Here is a 23,679-nt window from a genome sequence, read left to right on the forward strand (position 1 = left end):
GCAGATTGTAGTGCTGTTAAGCTGAAACTTGCCCGGGGCGTATTTTATGATATCCAAACTATTCGAATACACGATTGAGCGAAACGTTTCGAGCTCGGCATTGACGGGTTAACAATTATACAGTTTGTAGGAGTTAATAATGATTTAATGAATCCAAATTAGGAGGTTTGGTGGTTGAGGTTAGGTTATCAATAAAAAACATACCCGTTTCAACTTGCTTTAGTTAGAATTTTACTGTGACTATTGTATCAACTACTCTTTTTTGTGTAACTTTATTGGATTCCACTTTTAGGATCATATCATTATCTGGCTGCCTTCACTATTACTACCTTATTTATTAAAAAAATATCTGCCAGTATTTTCTACATTTTTGGTCCTGTCTACTCCAGAAGGAATAAAACGCGACAAGTTCTTTAACCATTGGAAGCATGCACATTCAATATATTTACACTAGAGAAAACAACTTTTTAGGCACTAAATAATGAAAATAAGCATCTGAGATTTTACGAATAAATAAAACATGAAACATGACTTTGTTGCAAACTGCAGTTATCCGGCAGTATTCTCACAAAGACTTTAGAAGTTTTAGTTAATTAATTAAAAGAGGGAATTGTGGACGAAACAAAGTAGCGGAGCACAAAAATATGGTTGTTTCTGTGAGATGAAAATGAGCAGAATGTAGGTCAGACAATGCTCAAGTTACCAAGACTGAGCTTGAGTGACAAGAGATTCGGACTTCGGACATGAAATAATATGCATAAAACTGTGACGTAGTTTGTTATTTACGAGAGCTTTTAGAAAGAACTTAGTTTGATGTTGAGGTATTCAATGCTACACTTCTGAACACTACCTGATGCTCTTAGGGTAAAGAAAAACATCGTGAGGAAACCTGCACATTCAGGTAACTGTATGTGTAACTGAAATCGATCATCGTCATCGTCGTCAGGTCGGAATCGCTTCGTCTATATACCTGACTCATGTGAAGATGTAACCGGGACTAAAGCGAGGAGGAAGAAGATTCAGTAGTTACTAGTCCTAATGAGAGTTTCTCTAGGTAGAAAGAACCAATAGTTACGAGACCCGAAGGCAATTTTTTGCTGAATGTAGATAAAGCTCCAGGAAAAGTAACAAGTGTTAGCTTATCGCTTAAAAAAATCAGATTTTCATTTTATTGACTTTATAATCGACGCAGCTGAGACATAACATGTATTGTAGTCGCTATACGAAAAGCATGGATGCATCGCAGGGCGTCACGTATAGTTATCTATATTTACGACCGAGTGAAGTATGTTATTGAGGAAAATGTGGCCTTTCAGTTTTTTTGAGACTTTTGTCTACCCCGCAAAGAAAATAACTTATCATCACGTCCGGTATGGACGTCATTGAAGTTTGTATGCACTTTTATGAAAATAGTAGGTAAGCAGGAATTATAGTTAGTTGAAAGATCGTAATTTTATGTATGTACGTACCTATTATCGACAAAATTTTAATTTATCACAATAAAGAATTCTTATAACTTGGACCATATCTAAAAGCTATGGACCATGCAATTTCTTGTGATGTCGAAAACTCGCGGCCCCTGCGTTTATTTTTCTTTGTACAAACCTTCTTTTTATTTTGATAAAATTGAATTTTGTGAGCAAAAGTAAAACAGTAATAAAGTATTGATGGCTATTTCGGTTTGACGGGTGTTAATTTTTTTATTCGTGAATAAAAAAGGGTCTTTATAGAAATTACTAGAGGCCGCCCGCGACTTCGTCCGCATGGAAACCCTATCAATCCCGCGGGAACTCTGGGATAAAAAGTAGCCTATGTGTTATTCTGGGTCTTCAGCTACCTACATACCAAATTTCATGGTAATCGGTTCAGTAGTTTTTGCGTGAAAGAGTAACAAACATCCATACATCCATACAAACTTTCGCCTTTATAATAGTAGTAGGATTTATTTTTCGACATAAAAAATTGAATTAATCAGATTTATATAAAATCTTGAGTTGCTTGTTTGGTGACCAAAATAAATACTTGAAAATTTAAGAATACTTGACATTTCAATATTAAGAATAGCATTGTAAATGATTTTATCGAGTTAAACATAGATCAATCAATCTACAGGAAAGCCTTGTACTTATTACTGAAGCATTAATTGATTGATAGAAAACTTATAAGAAAACTTCTGAGCGTGAGAAGCTGGTATTTGTAAGTAAATACAGAGTTCGAATCCCGGTCAGGGCATGATCAGTAACGATATTTAACTGATTGACCTGGGTGTAAGATGTTTATTTATAATATAGTTACTTATTATAAAATAAAGTATTGTTGGGTTAGTATCTAGTAACACAAGTCTCGAACTTACTACGAAGTTAACTCAATGTGTGTTATTTGTCCCATAATATAAAAATAATTATTATTTTTTTATTTATGTAACTGTATAAACCTTAAATGAGTAAACTAAGAGTGGATTCTTAAAAATAATTTAAGACCAATAGGCTAAGGAAGCGGAAATTCCATTAATTAACTTGGAAATCTTCTGGTAGGTGATGGGCTAGCAACCTGTTTCTATTTGAATCTCAATCTCATTTTAAGCCAAACAGCTGAACGTGGCCTTTCAGTCTTTTCGAGACAGTTGTCTCTGACTATCGCCTAAAGGATATAAACGTCATCATGCGTATGTATGTTTGTAACATAACGAAGTTTGAAAGTCAACCATTCATCAAAATTAGGGCAAACTTTTGGAAAATAAATTGAAGGTTAACTGGTTAGTGCCACAATAGAAACTATACAACCTGCAATAAAAATGTATATTTATTCAGGGCAAAACTTTGTAATGTTAAAAATGAATAACGAATAACGGCTATAAATTATACCGAACGACTCTTTTAGTTTATAAAATTAAGTTTTACATGGTTGCGTGCGTGAAGGGTCTCGAGACGTGAGACTAGTTTTCTCCTTCGATCCCACTTGCGTAGAATTCCAATTTTTTCCACAATATGTTCTATTTGTTACTAGTTTTACTAACAGCTATTTTTACAGAATGTTAAATCGAATAAAAGAAAGATTTTTTTTTTACGGGACAAATACACTGATTGAGTTAGCCCCGAAGTAAGTTCGAGACTTGTGTTACGAGATACTAACTCAACGATGCTATATTTTATAATAAATACTTACATAGATAAACATCCAAGACCCAGGCCTATTAGGAACAGTTCTTTTCTCATCATGCCTTGGCCGGGATTCGAACCCGGGACCTCCAGTGTCACAGACAAGCGTACTACCGCTGCGCCACAGAGGCCGTCAATTAACTTCGGATTCTTATTTTATGCGATGAGCAAGAAGCCTCTCACTATTTGAATCGCAAATTCATCATTTAGCTGAACGTCCTCCCAGTGTTTTCGAGATTGTTGACTCTGTCTCGGTTAGGTGTAAAGACGTGATTACACGAACGTATGTATTATTTTTCATCCCAACACACTCGCAGAGATGCCGGGACTCTAGTTCAACAGTACGTTGGCATTTCGCCAAGGGGCCGTATGTTTTGCGCAGGATTAAACCCTAGACCTCGTACGGTCATAAGACTTATGACTCCAAGAATAGATCAAAATATACTCATTCTTTGTTATTAGAAAAGCAAGTTGTGTATTATTGGGACTTGGGTCGTCTTAGGTACCCAATTTTTTTTTGACTGGGAATGATACAGTATTCTTTAGCTTGTAACGCAAGTGAAGATTTGAGGTGAATTATAATACCTACAAATAAAAAGCCTCGTGACTGAAGAATTATTGAGAATGGGTTCACGTAACCAACGTGTGATGACTTTTTTGTGCGGCAGCATCAAAAGTTAAAATAGCAATGATGATCGCAAATCTTTATCGAAAAGCGACACAATAAGAAATCATCTATATATAGGTATTTCAATACGCATTATCAGTTTTATAGGCTCAATCCGATAGTCACAACTCTTGTAATATTCTTATAAAAAGAAAAAGCTGAACGAAACCTATCAGTCTTTTCAAGACTGTTGGCTCTGTCTACCCCGCAAGGGAAATAGACGTCTAAGTTCCGCAATCCGCAACCTTTGCAGGGGAACTGGACACATATTCATTCATTCATTCATATCATCACTATATATACATATAACTTGTGGGGACGACAGAGCCAGCAATCTTGAAAGACTTTTATAGTGAAAGTCCACGTTTAGCTTTTAAACGCTTAAGGATAGAATTGAGATTCAAATAACACATATTGAATCGTTTTAACCCTCCAGTAAGCCCGAATATGGGAGATTTCTCACGATGACTTTTCACACTATAAGAGCATCACTAAGATATACATAATCCAGAAAATAGGCATTGGTTCATGATGAGAGGAGGATTTTAACTTGAGGATCACTTTTTCATTAGGTTGCTTAACCATTAGATCACCGACGCTTATTTCACTATCAACTCATTCCCCAAAGAGTATCTGTATGGCGTATTGATATCTATGAATAATTAAGTCAGCACTTTGCAACCTCTAATATTCATAACAGCTGAACAGACAGTTATGAAATCGTTAATAGCTATTAATTTATTCATTCACTATTGACATAGCAATAATAAATAGCAAACGAATGAGGTGTCTTGTTCTGCCAGGCGTGTTACAATAGAAACGTAGTAAGAGACGATAAAGGGAATATACTCTTCTAGTGCAAAAACCACGACCCAAGTTTATGTTAAGTTGCTTCAACGTTAAGGCTTACTCAAAACAAAATTGATTATGGCAAAAATAAAAAGATATGCTCTAAATCCTTTTATGAAGTTGGTTAATTTTTTTAAAACCTTCTCTCTTCTGTAACAAATACTTTTCTCGAAAACTGCATCAAAGTCGGTTCAGCGAAATGCGAGACAATCGCGGATAAACATACATATAATCATTAATATAGGTCTAATTGAAAACCACCTTTTTTGAAAGCGGTTGTGACTTACATAAATCACAATAATCTAACCTTGCATAGCCTAATAGTTGAATCCCAAGTTTAAAAGCCTTGCCTGCTTGACTTTTGTAGTCTTCGAGGGACTAGAAGCAGTTGGCAAATACGCTGCTAGATCAGCATGGAAATTTAATGCATGTGTGATGTCCCTTAGTCGCTTTTAACCACATCCAAGGGAAGGAGATAGAGTGGAAAACACAATGACTTGAGATAATACGTATTAAGGTGTTAAAATTTCCTGTTAAGTTTTACATACATACATTCACGACTATATCACATGCGGGTAAGACAGAGCCAACAGTCTTAAAGAGACTGATTGGCCCGTTCAGTTTGGTCTGTTTGGCTTAATGGTGGAAATGAGATTCAAATAGAGACTGGTTGCTAGCCCATCGCCTAAAAGAAAAATCCCTACTTTATAAGCCTATCCTTTACTCGCCTTTTACGACGTCCATGGGAAAGAGATGGAGTGGTCTTATTCTTTTTCTATTGGTGCCGGGAGCCACACGGCATAGTTTTACGTTCTATATAAAATATCTTTCGTAACTACACATTATGAAGGTATAAAATAGAATATAAAAATAAGACGACACAGTTAAATTTCCATGACCCCGTGTAACCCCCAGCTTTTATGTACTCCATATATTTTACTAGTCAGGGAAAATATCCAATTTACAAGGAGTATTGTAATAAAATTTTGTAACGTGCGTATAAATTTTTAAAATCAGAATCATGATTTTTATCGAATAATAGCTTTTGCTCACAGCTTGGCCCGCGTGAATTTAGCGCCATTCACAAAAATTGAAAATAAACGCCACCTTTAAAAAGCGACAAATTAAGCGCCACCTACAAAAGAATACAGTTTCTTACTGAGATGAAATATGTCCTTCTCCAGACTCTTAATTTTTTATACGTGATGTTTCAAGAAGATTATTTCTGGAGATAACCCGTTAAGAGTTTAGTTTTAATTTCTTTTTGTAGGATTGGTCTTTAATAAAGCGTGTGACGTAGTTTTTGATGGTTTTTTTTAAATGTGAAAATGATGGCGTTTAATTTAAATCAAAATAGGCTCAAACAGCTCAGAAGCATGGGTATAGTCTATGTTTAAAAGGATGCAGTTGTTTTAAATGTCAGCCTGTATAGTAATAGATAAACATTAGAAAAAAAAAAATTGATTATTATCGACAAACGAAAGGAAATGACTGATAATGTCATTTGTCAATGAAATGTGACAGACTGCATGTTATCAACGCTGAACCCTTTGTGACAAGGAATCAATTTATTTTGTTTGTTATTGTTATAAATCATTTATCTTCATATTCATTAAGTATTGTTATCAAATTTGAGCAATTGTGTTGTGTTTCGTTAATTTTACATTAACTGTTTTTTTTCTTCATCTTTTTACAATCATTTTAACATTTAATCATTTTACATCAATTCAATCAAAACTATTGCCTCTGTCAACCCCGCAAGGGATAAAGACGTGATTATAATGTGTGTATGTATGTATCTTTTACATGTTCATTTTGACAATTGTTATCATCCTCAAATATTTATAGATAGGTATCTCGGACAGCTTAATGCATATGTTATTCTTTATCGAAAAACTTACTTATAATTGAAACGCGATCAATGCCTCCGGTAGAAGCTTTATATGTTGACTTAAACTATACATACTTTTTTCACGTCTATATTCCTTGTGGGGTAGACAGAGCCAACAGTCTTCAAAAGAGTGAAAAGCCGCCTTCAGAAGTATGGTTTAACGTCGGGTTTGAGATTCAAACAATGACAGGTTGCTAGCCCACCAACAAGAAGAATCCCAAAAAAAAAAAATTCCTTTTCCTTAGTCGCCTTTTACGACATCCGTGGGAAATATAATAATATACGGAGTAGGTAGTCCTATCCTTAAGTCCCGGGAACCACACGGCTAATGCTAAACTAAACATAAATCTTAACAAGGTAGCAATATTATTCCCACGGTTCATAACTACACATTAAAAAACACTAAGTAAAAATTCTACCACAGAACTTCCCCGCGAACTCCGAAACACTTTCCATCCACAATGTCAGAAAAATGGCGCCCGAACACGAAAAAGTAATTACATGATATCGCACAGAATCAAGATGCGCCGCTTCGTCACGGTACCCATTAAAAGTTCCCAATAGAGAGATGTGAAAAATGAGAGTTCTCATTCCAGACGGTCTCTCATAATGCACATGACTTGGGGAAACAACTGGCAACTTTGGCGGTAAGTGCCTCCGTTCCATATTTAAAATCTTTTGTTTTGTTCGCAGTTTTCTGTTTAGATTTGGATGATCCGTCTTTCGATATTTAAAAGTATTTTTTTTAATAAAATATAGCCTTTCTTTTTACGCACGCATTTGATCTAAATACCGTATATTTTTAGATAACAATCTAAAAGTATACGGTATTTTGATTACACACATAAGTGGAAATTCATAGACCCAGTGGAAAACAGTCGTGATGGTATGAACATAAATGCATTGGATTATTATGCACTTACATGAATTTTTACTTTTGTTAGTTATCAGAATACCGTATATTTTAGGTAAGAATAAGTCAGACTTCTATCAGACCTATGAAATAAAAAAAATCGCAATATAGGCATGCAATATAAAAATAAAAATAGATGAGATCTATACAAATATTGTTTTCTTTATAAATAGAAACTATTCCATTTAAAGCCATTTTATCATGATAAATGAAGAAGGTTCAGTGTAACTTGAGATGTGATAACTTTTGTTTAGTCATGACCATTAAATATCATGATTTGTCAAAATAAAAATACTTTTCACGTCACCACAAGGCTAAGGAGAGTTCAAATTACTGGTATCATTTAAAAATATATTTCGTTATTTACCCAAGCCTATTTTTAGTCCAAGAGAATTTCTTTAAACCTTTTCACAGCATAATACACGCTCTCACGTCTTTATCCTTACAAGGTTGACAGAGACAATGGAGTCAAATACCCAGATACAGATAGTGTGATAGGTTGCTTCTTCGGCCTTTAAAAAAGATCACAAACATGCATACATATAAGCACGTCTGTTTTCCTTGCTCTACCTTTAGTCTTTTCAAGACTGTTGGCTCTGTTCTGTCTGAAAGGCCACGTTCAGTTGTATGGCTTTATAAAGAAATTGAGTTCATCCAATTTTATTCTATACAATAAGTCGCATTTTATGACATCAATCAACTTTCACGATATTAAAAATTTCGTAATTAATTAGCTCAACCAATTCAATGGGTTCAGCTTTAAATTGATCGGCAATAACTTCTCTTTCTTTTCATTCATATTAAGATAAGCAGAGCACCGGTCTGAAAATAGTCACAAACAAACCCAAATAAATATTTGTACAAAAACGTTACTCCCAGGGACAGACGGGCAAAAAGAGACATTCCGGAGCTGTCAGTTTAATCACGCTACCCGTAACAACCCTTTCAATATCCAAGCTAAATATAAATATAATATGGGGAAAGCGTACGTACATATTCTTTAAGGATATAAGGCAAAAACGCTGCCAACTCTCGGGTTATGTAAAACGTCCCCAAGGATATCCCGAGAACGATTCTCGCAAAAAAGATGGAATAATGAAAGTGCAGACTAATTTTTTTTGAATTGATAGATTTTGAAGGAGAATACGCGATTCTGTACAAGAAATGTTTATGTGTATGTCTGCGCTCGGATGTATTTAGTAGTCTCATTAAGAAAAAAAAACAATCTGCAAAAATTTACCACAAGTGTTGCCACGAGAATCGAAAAAAAAAATTGTCTCCACTGGTATGTTTTCAAAGTTGAAGAGCACATAATAGTGATATACATAAATATTATATACTCAAGGTAAGGTAGTTAAATATTAAAGGTAAATAATTGCAAATTTTCGAATCACAAATAAATTTTTATTAATAAGATCAATGATTGATATACAAGTTATTGATTTTTTCTTTTTAAATTATTATTTTGATCAGGTTACTGATCTACACTCTCACTAATTTGTACGAAAAGGGTCTATCGCGTGTGTTAAATGAAAACAACATTGGTGTGTAGTTGCTTTCTAAAGTGTTATTTCAAGCTTTTCAAGGAACCAAATTTGCATCGAATCTTATTACATTGCTATTTTATTTATACAACTTATCTGGTGATGGATATTAATGCACAATTGCACACACAGTTCTCGCCTCGCCAAATTTGAAATTTCACAAGTATTTTTAAGAAAGTTTGTAAGAATGTGTGTGTGTTTGTTATTCGCTAACGCAAAAGCTAACCAACAAGATATTCATTGCACTTAGATGTCACACAGCTTAGTCATTTAAATAACATACCTAAGTAAAATTTACAGAATATCTTAAAAAAAAAGAAAAAAGAAAGTCAGCCCTTTGAAAGCTATTCAGCTGCGCTTTTTGTTCACGAGATCCAAGTCAAGTCACAGCTAGTAAATTTACACAGCTCGAAATAACTACTTTTGCAAAATCTGATATTACTGCAATATCTGTGGGTATTTTCCTCCGGACGGACAAACGGATACGACGTTTTATTTTATAGGAACCCTCCACTTTTTTCTTGTAAGTAAAAATGTTGTGGTCAACCACATTAGCCTGACAATAAAAATTCTTGTTTATTTTTTTTTTCTTACAGATTGCCGTCTCGATAGGAAGAAAAATAGTGTTTTGTTTCATTCTAGTTTGAGTTATAGACTTATGGAGTTATTTAACAAAATTATATCGCTATGTAATTTTTTCCAAGAAATTTTTTTCGCAGTATACATGAATAAATCTTAATTCTGTTTAGTTAAGCATTATATTCGTTTAAGTAAGTCTACATTGATTAAGAAGCTGAAGTATTTATTTATTTAATAAGAATATCTACAGATATTCTTAACCATAATTTCTGGACTTTTTCAAAAATGTATTTACATTACAGGTAGGTACTCAGTACTACTTTTTGCAAGCTGGACTTTAAAACGTTAAACAACTCGTTAGTCCCGTCCCCATGAGAATTTCAAAACAAAAAGTCTATGTTAGACCTCGGATTTTATCAAAATCGGTTTCGTGTGCACACCCGGTATACGACCGTGAAATTGTGACAGATAATCTGTCCCATTTTTATTATTACGTAACATGTCATTATAATTATGTCAAAAATCGCATCTGCTTCTAATTTACACCAACCGGAATACATAAAAGTCACGCACCAACAGCTCAAATATCGCCACAGTTTATCGGGATGTGGAATAAGTCGTTAAGGGCCAGTTTTGTTCGACACGACTTTTTTCTCTCTCACGTCATCGCATACGGAATACGAAACTTGCGGCGGGCTAATCGGATTTCTTGCGGGTTGACACCGAATTAACTGCGTGCGTGTGAAGTGTAAAAAGGCAATGATTTGTTTTGAGTTTATTTTTTTTGTGTCGGAAGTATTGGAGCTGAAGAATTGTAGTTTCACTTTCAATTTATTTTTATTTTTGATTTTTTACGTTTTTTGTATTAGGTACTTGTTTTTTTTTTATTTATTCTTTGTTACAATAACAGTTTGTAAAGTACAATAGGCGGACTTATCTAACAGTCTACTTTTGGGTTAAGCAGACATCCTTTGTGTCGATTATAAGGGCGTGACTACATGTATGTATGTTAACATATTTGGAAGAAACTAGCAAAATAAATTGACACTCAAGCCCACCCTTATGCTCGCTAACCTCAGTACAGTTAGCGACAATGACAAGCATGACTCTGCTCCTCGCTAAGTAATTACATACACGTCATATTCTGAGCACGAGGGTGACCATATGCGTGTATTTTTCTTAATTATAATTTTCAATAGTGACTTATAAATCTGTTGAAGTCAAGCATTGGTTAACTTAAATTAAAAAAATAATCACATATTTTAGCTTGCATAGAGTAATTGGAAAGATGTAATATCTGCTTACGTCTAGAGAGAAAAGGTGTTATTTTATGTATGTAAATAGTATTTTTGTGTTATTAAATCGATATCGAATCTTTGAAATGTGATCTTTAATGCAACCGTCAAACGTCTTAGGCATTGAACTCTTATATACTACTACAGTAAATAATAAGTAAAAAAGGAACTCTTCGTGAAATCTTAATATAGGTATCTGAAATCTATGTATGTAAAGTCACAGGCAGAGCCTTCAAGGTATCTAAAAAAAATATTTATGACGTCACGTCTAAGCTGTAACGAAAATAACTAACAATTTAATAGTTCAATAAAATTTTACGAGGCACTAAACTATATTTATTACATTTATCTAAACTGTCAATAATGGCCTTTATTGAAACACAATAAATTTTCATGAATACTTTAACTCTTTATGTTAAAAGACTCAATATTTTGTTGACCACCTAACCACACATAACCACCCAGGGGCGAATAGTAAAGTTCCGAGCAAGGTAACTTTATGTGCGATTACCAGTGTAAGAATATACATACATATCCTTCACGGGTAGACAGACAGCCCACAATCTTAAAAAGACTGATAGGCCACGTTCGGCTGTTTGGCTTAATGATAGAATTGAGATTCAAATAATGACAGGTTGCTAGTCCATCGCCTTAAAGACGAATCCCAAGCTTAAAAGCCTCTCCCTAGGTTGCCTTTTCCAACACCCATCGGAAAGGCATGGAGTCGTCCTATTCCTTTTCTATTCGTGCCGGGAACCACACAGCACAATGTAAGAATTCCGTCCCAAATTTCGCCGTACATCTGGCAATCCCAATTTATTTCACACGCTCGGAGTCTTGAAAGCGAGAAGCTGACTTGTAAATAACGTAATGAAAATCGTTTACATCGCAAACTGGAAATTCAAATTCGTTGCGCTTCTGAAACTTGGAATGTACTTTAACGCTGTGAAAGATTTTTTTAATTGTCAATACATTAATTCTTTGAAGATAGTTTATGATAATTACGTGATACTAAATCATTTGTAACCCCGGAATGCTGGTAAGGCTAAAAGGGGCAGGTCTAAAAAGTTTTTAGACCTGCCCCTTTTAGCCTTTTTAGTAAAAACCCATCATGAGGCCTGTCCTGATATATGGCAGAGAATGAATTTATGATATTATTTAACCTTGGTGTTCATAAGAACATTTGAGAATAATAATTAAAGTGAACATTATGATTATTTTAACAACAACTTAATCATATTATTTGAACAGGCATACAATGAACGTTTAATCGACAATCAATAGCAAGTAAATTTGAAGTAATTTATCATCCACTGACAGTGTAACCACCTTGGAGTAACTATTACACTATAGATCGCGCAGTCTATAGTGAAATTATTTTTATATTATTTTTTATACCGCGATTTCGAAAATTTAATGGGACAATTAATTATAGGTATTTAATTAATTATAAATGCGTTCAATATTGTCTACAATATTCTGGTACAATTGTGAATGAAATGAAATATGGTATTAATAATAAATGAAGTTAATTATTATTAAATGAATATATTTTTTATTAATTACTTTGTCACCAATAAACACTAAGGACAGTCGTTAAAATGAACTTTGGAAAAGAAAATAAACGTTAAAATCATTAAGGATTTTCATTGATTATATGATCACACTTATAGTTCAAATGGACGTTCTGCTTTAAATCTGTTTAAGTCCTTGTAAAGTAAATATGGAATTATTTTACTCTGGGGCTAGTTCTATCTCTGTATTTCAGCAAATTTATCCTAAAAGTACCTTAATATCTATTATTTATGTGCGCGGCGCGCTCTATATTTTACATGCTAATATAATTACCACAATGATAATTAGCTTCGTAACAAATAGTATGAGTATACAATTTGTATCAAAATTTAAGTATCTAAATAAATATGTACTGTTATCATTGAAGTGCTTTTCGGAAATAAATAAAAAAGGTAAGTACTTAGTAAGAAAGTTCTTCTTTACTTAGATTTTTTCCTGTTCATTTACATTAAAACATCTCTTTTCTTCTAATATCCCTATACATAGTCTTCTATATTCATTTCTCTTTAGATTTTTCGATCATATTTTAAGTAGATAATGAAGTAAACTCGGCTACCTATGCTTTGTCAACAAAATATTAGCGCAGGACCACTTCAGTTCAGCAATATTTTTTTCCTAAGGTATATCTATTTGCATTGCTTTCCTCTCTTCTTCCTTTACTCCTGAGTTTGGAGAAGAGCCTAGTGTGTGCCTTTTGACTATTGGATTAGTTAAGGTTTACTACACGAAACCACACCAGTCTTACCTCCTTTGCAAAAGGGAACGAACTCATTTTTGATCATGGTAAAAGCTACAGTAAATGATTTTTGACTCCCTTAGCCGCTGTTTGCGACAAATAAGGGTGTATAGAGGGTCAATTCTAAAATACAAAAACTCGCCTTTATTGGAGTGTTTATTCGAATACCAAAAAAAGAGATCTAAGATAGGTAGAATCTATAAAAGGCAATCGGTGCGTTAAACCGTTAATGCCCGCGCAAAGTAAGAGTATCCGACGCAAATAAGCATATAAAACGCAACGGTTACCCGGCAAAAAGTGGTGAACGGGTGCAACGGTGCGTAATTCCCCGGACATGCTATTTGCAACGACCATTTCAATTGGCAGCGTTATGTTTACCGGCTTTTGAAAAAAAGGAATTAGTAGTACTGTTGTCATATATTCCATGTCATCTATCTAAATATGACCACAAAGTATTATTAATGAAGTGGCATTGTCTACCTAATAAGAGACTATTAATCACTACGTCTACATCTTGGAAAGTTGTAGATGGAGTTCCTATTTTAAATATTGCAAAGAGGCTTTTCTGATGAAGGTTTACATCTACACGTCATTAACGCTACACGTGCAAAGGCGAGTCGATAGTTATTTATAAAAATATCTTCCATCATCTATGTATATACATTTTATTTATCTATCACTAAATAAGTACTGAACAAAGTTTGTGTTAACTTCAACTTACAGAAGTTGTCAAAGTTACGTACTTTTAATACTTCGTGTTATTTCGATACCCGTGACGATAACAACAACAAAAGTTAAATAAAGAAATAAACTTGCAAATGACATAATCAAAAGAGCGAATCGTACTCGAATCATTCGTTATTTTGAATTGCTTCCGGTTATTTATAATTTTATTCAAGTAATTGACGCGAACGATAGGGGACGTCATGGTTTTTGTATGGTAAGTGAGATTTATAGATTTTAAATTAAAGGAGACGCCTCATTCATCGCTACCATTTTGTTCATCTTTTCTTTCATATTTAAGTTTTGCTTAGAATAAACTCTTTTAATTTAATTCTTCATGAATCTAAGTCTTTTTCGTGGATATCGTAAAAGGCAAGTAAATGGCCAACAGTTGAGGTGTGATACATCATCTATTGCAGCCATGATACAATATGGGTTAGATACTACGCCTGCAAAGACTGCAGAGGTCAGACGGGAGTCGCTTTGTGTAAAACCTGACTTACCCAATCTAGGATCAAGGTCAAAACACGGACCCCAGGCTCGTCTCTAGTGGGGTTCGAATGAATCCAGAATAACAGCAGAAATTAGAAAATCAAATAGAGACATACAATTTATTTGCACCTTTTTCTTTAACTTTCCAAATGGAACAAAGCATCTTTTATAACTGCTTATAACGTAACATACATATGATCACATCTATATCCCTTGCAGGGTAGAAAGCTCGGCAGGCCACGTTCAGTTATGGTAACGTTTCCATCAAATGTAAAAAAACCGTGTGGTTCCCGGCAGCGCAGTGTGGTTCCCGGCACCAATAAAAAAAAGAATAGGACCACTCCATCTCGTTCCCATGGATGTCGTAAAAGGCGACTAAGGGATATGCTTATAAACTTGGGATTCTTCTCTTAGGCGATGGGCTAGCAACCTGTCACTATTTGAATCTCAATTCCATCATAAAGCTAAATAGCTGAACGTGGCCTATCAGTCTTTTCAAGACTGTTGGCTCTGTCTACCTCGCAAGGGATATAGACGTGATTATATGTATGTATGTAAAAAAAATTGGTAGAATTAATTACTCATTACGATTTTGCAACTACTTCTTAAACAAAGCATCTTTAAAAAAAATGCTTATAACGTAACGTGTCAAACAAACGTTGAAAAAAGATTATACCGAAATAGGTACTCATATAGATTCTTTTGGCCCCATATTTTACTGCGGGGGTCATTAACGTCACGGCAAGATGGCCGATTTATGAAATTTATGTTGTTATAATGTTATGCCCAGCACGGTCACTTTGCATATTACGTGGGCCCTCGTGGACATTGATCCCAGATTGGACAACTACTTTATATTTTGTTACAAGTGCAAATTTTGGATGGCGGCCTTAATCATTTTTATGGCTTATGTAAGTGGGTATAAAGAACTATCTTTTTGATCCAGGGTTCAAAGCGTTTTTTTAATCATTTCTAGATCAGCTGCCGCAGCATAGAACGCGGGACATCGTTTTTTATAATAATAATATATATAGCTATATATTAAGTCAAACAGCTGAATGTGGCCTATCAGTCTTTTTAAGACTGTTGGCTCTATCTACCCTGCAAAGGATATAGACGTAGATACAGAATTTCACGCGATAAGAACAACGTTGCGCTCTCGGCAGGAGTTCAAATATACCCCAATTTTACATTGTAATAGTTTTACAATATAATATTTAACAATTCCCCAGTTTAATGCTTACTCTTCATTCCATTGACAAGTAAGGCGAACTAATATTGTCTTTTGTTTTGACACTCACTCAAAGTGGAATTATTATGTTCCTCGTAACAGCATACGACAATTTAAGAATAGTTACGTATTACCATCAAGAACGTTTATTGTACACCAACTTTCAGGCCTGATTTAATATTCCGTTTGCGTAAGTCAAAAACGATGGGGTCGAGAGAGCCCCCGAAATTGAGGGTTAGTCATTTGTTTTTACATTTTCCTCGCTAGATTATGTTCGAATTTTTTTCGAAGTGAAAACTTCTTTAGCAGATTTGGGCACTTTTATGATCCTGACCTGATCAAAAATTCGTAAGACTGTGTTAGCATATAAAAAACTAGCTCTTGCGCGGGGCTTTGCTGACATGGGAAATTCCAGAATAAAAAAAATTAGCATATGTCACTCGCGAAGTTCTGTTTTATATCTGTGCCAAATTTCGTCTAGGAGTTTTTGAGTGCATTCGTTACAAACATACAAAAATACATACATACATACATACATACATAAAATCACGCCTCTTTCCCGGAGGGGTAGGCAGAGACTACCTCTTTCCACTTGCCACGATCTCTGCATACTTCTTTCGCTTCGTCCACATTCATAACTCTCTTCATACAAGCTCGGCGGTTTCGGGTACTTTTGACCTGACCCTTTACCAGGACGTCCTTAATTTGATCAAGATACGTTCGTCTAGGTCTTCCCACTCCGACCTTTCCCTCCACACTCTCCTTGTATATCTGCTTAGTCAACCTGCTTTCATTCATCCTCTCCACATGACCGAACCATCTTAACATACCCTTTTCTATTCCTGTAACTACATCTTCTTTCACATCACAACATTCCCTTATCACGCTGTTCCTTATCCTGTCACTCAATTTCACACCCATCATACTCCTTAACGCTCTCATTTCCACTGCATTTATTCTGCTTTCATGCTTCTTTTGCCATACCCAACTTTCACTCCCATACATTAATGTCGGGACCAACACGCCCCTGTGCACAGCCAGTCGAGCCTTTTTGGATAGTTTCTGACTGCTCATAAAGGCATGCAAAGCTCCATTCACCATGTTCCCCGCGTTCACTCTCCTTTCAATATCACTATCATACTTGCCATCTGATGTAAACTTTGATCCTAGATATACAAACTCTTTCACTTGCTCCACTTTTTCTCCTCCAATCAAAATATTACATGCTGTCATTTCTTTCTCCATTTCAAAAACCAGTGTTTTAGTTTTACTTACGTTCACTTTCATTCCTTTCTCTTTTAAAGCTTCATGCATACAGTTTACCATCTCCTGTAACTCCTCCGCTGATGACGCCAGTATAACCTGATCGTCGGCATAGAGCAGACATTTGACGAGTAACTCATTCATCCTTAATCCACTTTTAGACTCTTTCAAATCTGTCAAACAGCTATCCATAAATAGGTTGAACAGCCACGGTGACGCAACACATCCTTGCCTAACGCCTTTCTCAAAAAAACAAATTATTATTATTGCGGATGTTAGTTAATGAGTTCAATTTTCATTCCTACCGGAATACCTAACTGCAATCCGTTACACCTATGTATTTGGCGTGTTCCACTCTCTACCGTACGTCGGGGCCCGGGATCGACCTTCTGACTTCTCTCTGTCCACCTCGACTTGGTAATACTCAGCTTTTTAAGCTCATTGGCATGCATAGAAGCTTGAATGATATCTACCAAGGACTCCTTCAGCCTGCCACTTCTACTTATCCCAGACGAAGGTTGCATAGCCAGTCAGTTAAAATTAATATTTCGTAAAATCATTTCCAATGATATATTGAGAAACACCATAGTTACAGCTCACGAGTAACAAATTAGCATGAATTTCCCACCACAATTCCCTCTGATAAAGAGTATTCAAGGAAATTTCAAACCGGAGACGTTAAACCGAATATAATGATGTTTACCAATTAAACAAACAATAATGCTGTCTGAAAATACACACTAGTATAAAAAAACATTTCTTATGTCAATAACTTAGGCCTCATTATAATGGTATTGACACACTTGTTATTTATAGAAGAAAAAGATTATGAAAGATAAGTATTACTACAGTTGAATAATGTTTAATAGAACTAATCGTCGTAAGGTTTGGTAAGTCATTATTATGTATATTTTGCATCTGATTGGAGGATGCAAAACACTTAATTGATGACACGTGATTCCGGCGTGTTTTTGACGGTTAGTCTACCTACCCCTATAGTCAACCAACCCCGATCTCCCCTAAAGAATAGGGCCACTACATCTCTTTCTCATGGATGTCGTGAAAGGCGACTAAGGGATAGGCTTATTAACTTGGGAATCTTCTTTTAGGCGATGGGCTAGCAACCTATTTGAATCTCAATTCTATCATCAAGCCAACAGCTGAACGTGACTTATCAGTCTTTCAAGTCTGTTGGCTCTGTCTACCCTGCATGGGATATAGACGTGATTATATGAATGATATGTAGAGTAATTTTGTTAAGATTGACCCTCATACTCCTGCCTCCGTAGCATCGCGCGCGCAAAGACGTTTTTATCGCGCGAAAAAAAAATCGCTGTTTCGCTTTTAGTTATGATGTAAAAAAAGTCCCATCCTGACGGATTTGGAGTATTTATTTCATTCTTTTTGTTAGCAAACAATCATCCTTCTAGCTTTGTTCCCCTTGAACATAACAATTCAGATTTTCACATTTGTTTAAATAAACTTTGAACTGTACGTCGTGTATATAGTTACAATATACATGCACGTATATTGTAACTATTTGGGAAATTTAATTTTTTTATTTAACATAGCTTTCAAATTAAATATGTAGTCAAAAAGATATATAACCTATATTAAAGTGTAGTAATGTTGTGAATAATACATAAATCGGACCCACAAAACGAGCGCGTTCAAATGGGTCGCATCGATCAAGCAAATCACAACTCATCGATAATGTACAGGTAGCGGGGTAATCTAGTATTTTGAGTACTTTATTTAGATACGCACATTTAGTTAGTCTATATCCCTTGCGGGGCAGACAGAGCCAACAGTCATAAAAAGACTGAAAGGCCACGTTCAGCGTTCAGACAGGTTGCTAGCCCATGACCTAAAATAATAATACCAAATTTGTTATAAGCCTTTCTCTTGATTGACTTCTACAATCCTCACGGGAGAAAACAGTATCAAATTATAAATCGCAGGTGTTTTGGTAATTTTTACAAGAGCGAATCTCCACAGAAAATCAACAAAAAAAACCTTCTAGGTACGTCACACTACGGCAAAGAAATTTTAACATCAATCTTTGCATTCCATCATTAAGCCAAACAGCTGAACGTGGCCTATCAGTCTTTTTAAGACTGTCGGCTCTGTCTATCCCGCAAGGGATGTATATGCGATTATATGTATGTATGTAATGTATCTTTGTATTCAAGAAGAATCACACCGCTTTTAAATGCATTTAAATAATAAATTCCAGTTATTTATAGTAATTAAAGTGATTTACGACTCATGGTACCTAATCACATAATCAGTGAAAATTACATGGCACTGACTTTGTATTAACCTTGACCTATTGTTGTTTAAATTAAATACATACATTACAAAAAAAGAAAATAAAAGTATGCAAGGACCGTGGTAAGTGGGAATATGTTGTGTCAATTCCATTATTAGGCTATTCGGCTTCCATCTTTCAAGTTACCCTGCATGGAACTTTAGGCAGAAGTTCCTTTAAGTAGAGACTAAATAGATTAACCGCCTTGGTATTACATGGATCTCACAACTTTTTACGGTAGAAAGACTGAGCTGCGAGACTTTGGTTTTTTTAAAAGGTTGTTTTTGATGGCATTACGCGATTTGGCTTCCATCTTTTCATGAAATAAAGACGTGATATGTAATGTTACAATCAATTTACTTACTTAAAATTTAAATGACTAGATTAGGGGTGTAACTTAAAAACAGGCTGACCTTGACATTTCAACTCAACTTAAAATTACAGAAAATAATTATGTGTGATTCCCGGCACCAATACGAAAAGAATAAGGTCACTCTTTCTCATTCCCAGGTATATCGTAAAAGTCAACTAAGAGATAGGCTATAAACTTGGAATTTTTAAGCGATTGACTAGCAACCTGTTAAGACTATTTTAATTCTAATTCTATCATTAAGCCAAACAGCTAAACGTGGCCTTGCATAATGGATATAGACGTCACATTTATGTATGTATGTATGCAGTCTTCTTCATGTTAGCGTTAGTCCCAGTTATATCCTCAGTCTTTCTGGAGAGGAGCCCGGGGTGCAAAAAACAAAACACAGTGTTTTTGTGTTTTAATAAAATTAATTTTCAAACAAATGACTTCAACTATTATTAGAGTTAAAGGATCATGAATAATAAAATGGAAAACTTCAACGTACCACTGACACATGATAACTTCACAAGACTTTATTTTTTCATATTTAATATGCAGTGAATCATTAATACTGAAAACCTCTTTTTAATGTCGTGTTTTGAAAAGTTATAAATATTTGTCTCTCAATACAAAAATAAATTTAAAGAGACATGTTTATAACTTGTAGTTTTATGATGCAAGGCAATATTTTTGAACATACATACATACATAAAAATATCATACAGGCACCTTTCCACATGCCACGATCTCTGCATACTTCTTTCGCTTCATCCACATTCACTACTCTCTTCATGCAAGCTCGGCGGCTTCGGGTACTTTTGACTTGACCCTTTACCAGGACGTTCTTAATTTGATCAAAATACGTTCGTCTAGGCCTTCCCACTCAGACCTTTCCCTCCACTCTCAAGCAAAAATACAAGGTATTTTTGCTTAGTCAACCTGCTTTCGTTCTTCCTCTCTACATGACCAAACCATCTTTACATATTAACATAACCCTTTCTATTCCTGTTACTACGTCCTCTATTAAATTATATTTTCCAAAAGTTCTGGAATCTAACAAAGGAGATACTTTAGTATTATGCTTTTACTCCTTTCAAAACTCAGAAACTACATAATTGTAAAACTTAGAAACTACTTTATAAACTTAACCGTTATCATTGTTCATTTACAGTGAAAAATATTACCGCATCAAAAATTCGACACTAGTTTTGATTCCCCGGCCTCGGCAATGTTCAGTCGATTAACCGTACCCGATATGTTTGTTTTGGATCCGGATGTCTGATGAACGTCCCGGGTCGGTCACGTCTACTGTCTGTATGTACACTTTGTATATATATATATACAAAACGTATTGCGGACCGAACACGTACTAAAGGCAAAAGATTAAATGTAACAATGTGACCTTTCTCTTTGTTTAAGAGATATATTGTTGGCGATGTTTAAGTATCATATTCACGAAATATTTGACGGTTTTTGTTCTTTATGACATATTTTTCGTAGCCTAAGTTTGTCACTGCTTGATGTCAACTAAGAGCATTAAACGTTTCATGCTACACTTAATATTTCAGGTTCTTATCTATTCTAAATACAAATATTGTTTTCACGCTTTTATAATAGTCTTCTTCAAGCCTTTCTAAGAAACATTCATGCTAAATTAAAGCTTCTTACGTCTACTAGTAGTCTAGCCTTTGAGTAATCACGTTGTCTGTAAGTCAATCAGCCACTAACAACGCACTAGCAACGCAAGAGTTCTAAATTACCAAAATTGATTGATTTGATTTGAATCACAGTTATTTAACGATTCAGTAATGCGTCCTTTCTTATTTCTTTCAAAAGTGGGATCATTTTTAAAATTCGTACTGTAACACAGTTTTATATTTTACTACTTTAGTGAACAATAAAGCATTTACTTACTTACTTTCTCTGTCACGTATGTAAGCCAACTAAACCTTGTGACCTTACAAGAAGTCAAATGAAGCAATATTGAAACAGAATCACTCGAACCGTGGTAATAAATCTTGACTATCTGTTAATGAAGACAAAGTCCTACTGTTATCATGGAATGAGCTACATTTATACTATTCCCGGCACTCATTCGAGTGCCTACATACATAGGGTTGCCAAGTTTTGTAAGTATGATTTGTAATAATTTACTCGCATTCCTCTATAGATATAACTTTGCTAGCATTTTCGAAACGTTCTGCTCACGAAAGAATAATAAATGTAGTTCACATAGCTTTCTTTTACAATAAAGCTTTTATAAGGATATTAATTTGTTAAATTAGAAATCATTTTAGTAGTAGTAAATGTAAGAAATTTACAATCAAACAAATCTTTCTTCTTAATTAAAAAGAAATTAAGGTAAATAGTAGTAAAACAGGCTGTACATGTTTATTGATTTTGACTTTACTACACAGATGTGATTTGAAATTTGTTTAATGTTTAAATATAGGTACTTACGCTTTTTGTATTTTTTCTTTTTTTGTTTTTGTGCAATAAATAAAGTTTTAATTAATAAGCTATGTGCTCTCCAAATCTTCAGGTGCACTACCATGACCTTACCTAAACTTGATAAACCCCATATTAACAACAAAATTATTTTAATCTTCCCATAATACCGCCATAGCTTTTCCTGAATCCAATGATTAATAGAGCAATTATCCCAAAATTTAATACGTTCAACGTAAACACAGCTATTTCAAAACGATTTACCGGAGAACTAAAATTTAAATACGATGTTTCACTGAAATTTGTGGGACGTTAAAAAGGGGTTTTAGCCTTTTCTTTATGTTTGAAAGTAATCCTTTGATATTGGCAGTTCTTAGTAGGATTATTGGAAAAAGTTCGATGAAAAATTAAAAATGATATTTTTTTTTATGTAGAAAAAAACTGAATCTAATTTAGTTGAATGTTAATCTAACATTTTCTTAGGTATAATGTTAATCCTGAAACTAAACTAAATAATGATACGAAAGTGTTTACAATGAATAGTTTTATCTTTGATATTTATAAGCCTTTTACAGAACATAATAGCAAAGAGTGAATAAAAGCATACAGCTTTTTATTTTACGAAAAAAAAAATACCGCAACAATGTTTTTTTTTTACGCATAATCTATATCACCCACAAAAACCGTTGAATATGTAAGTTAAGATAATGTTTTATTAGACCCAAGTTCCAACCGTCTTCCGGCCGAGAAATTCCCAAATGCGAAACAAAAGGAAATGTTTAAAATCCAAACAGTTCCCAATTTGCATATAACAAGGAAGTCACTATTTCCTAACAAAATAAAACCGACCGTGGAAGTAAAACGGAAAGGTCGAAACAACGGCTGGGACTATCCGAGCGCGTCGAACGGCAGCCCTCACCCAATTCTGTCCTTAAAACACTAAAACTTACCGTTGAAACAGGTGAATAGCCACAGAAGTGTGGTGCACATATGCGTGAACGCCACACGCCTGACGTCTCGCACCATCTCACCGGTATCATTGATACAACATCCAACTAAACCAATCCAAACACCCCTTTAGGACACTCCGATCAAAATTTCACCCTCTAGTGACGTAATACAAAAGTTGTTGCATCCGAGAATTGGAGCACACGTCCGCACGGGGCGATGCCTCACGAGCGACTGACTGAGTTTTATCGTGAGGGTATACCCTTCAGGGTAGGTAGGGAGGGGTATCAACTGTTTTGTGTCCTCACGCAGCTATTTCCTTGGGACCACGTGCCGTATTTAGTCAATTTTCGAATGAATGGCCGCTCGCGCTGTTTGTATTTTTATTGTGGTCGTTAAACGGAACATCATTAGAATCGTTTTCCTAGATGATTGCCTGCTACTGTTAATTCACGTTTAATTGAACATCGATAAACCAGTTTCAATTGGACTTTCGTTTGGGGGTTTTGTAAGAATTTAGAACCCATAGCTTCGTATACTTTTGTTTAGTAACCATTTGAAGTTTCCAAGAGAATGTATGCGTCTTGAAAAGTTTATTACTTTTAAGATACAAACGTGTTTAATATTTTCAATAAATTCATTATTACCATTTGAAAAAGAAGTAATCGAAATGATAGAGTGGCGTGTGGTTCCCGGCACCA

General features: G+C 34.8%; 1 protein-coding gene across 1 annotated transcript in view; it reads right to left on the bottom strand.

Annotated features, from left to right (window-relative positions):
- LOC106140913 (uncharacterized) overlaps window positions 1-23,068 on the bottom strand; it is a 40,039-nt gene extending 16,971 nt beyond the window's left edge. Inside the window, exon 1 of the mRNA XM_060944768.1 lies at window positions 22,981-23,068. Within this exon, the coding sequence (XP_060800751.1) occupies window positions 22,981-23,056 (76 nt within the window). The 5' untranslated portion in view covers window positions 23,057-23,068. The remainder of the gene's footprint in view (window positions 1-22,980) is intronic.
- Between the last annotated feature and the right edge of the window lie 611 nt (window positions 23,069-23,679).

Source organism: Amyelois transitella, chromosome 6 (assembly GCF_032362555.1).
Source record: "Amyelois transitella isolate CPQ chromosome 6, ilAmyTran1.1, whole genome shotgun sequence".
Lineage (NCBI taxonomy): Eukaryota > Metazoa > Arthropoda > Insecta > Lepidoptera > Pyralidae > Amyelois > Amyelois transitella.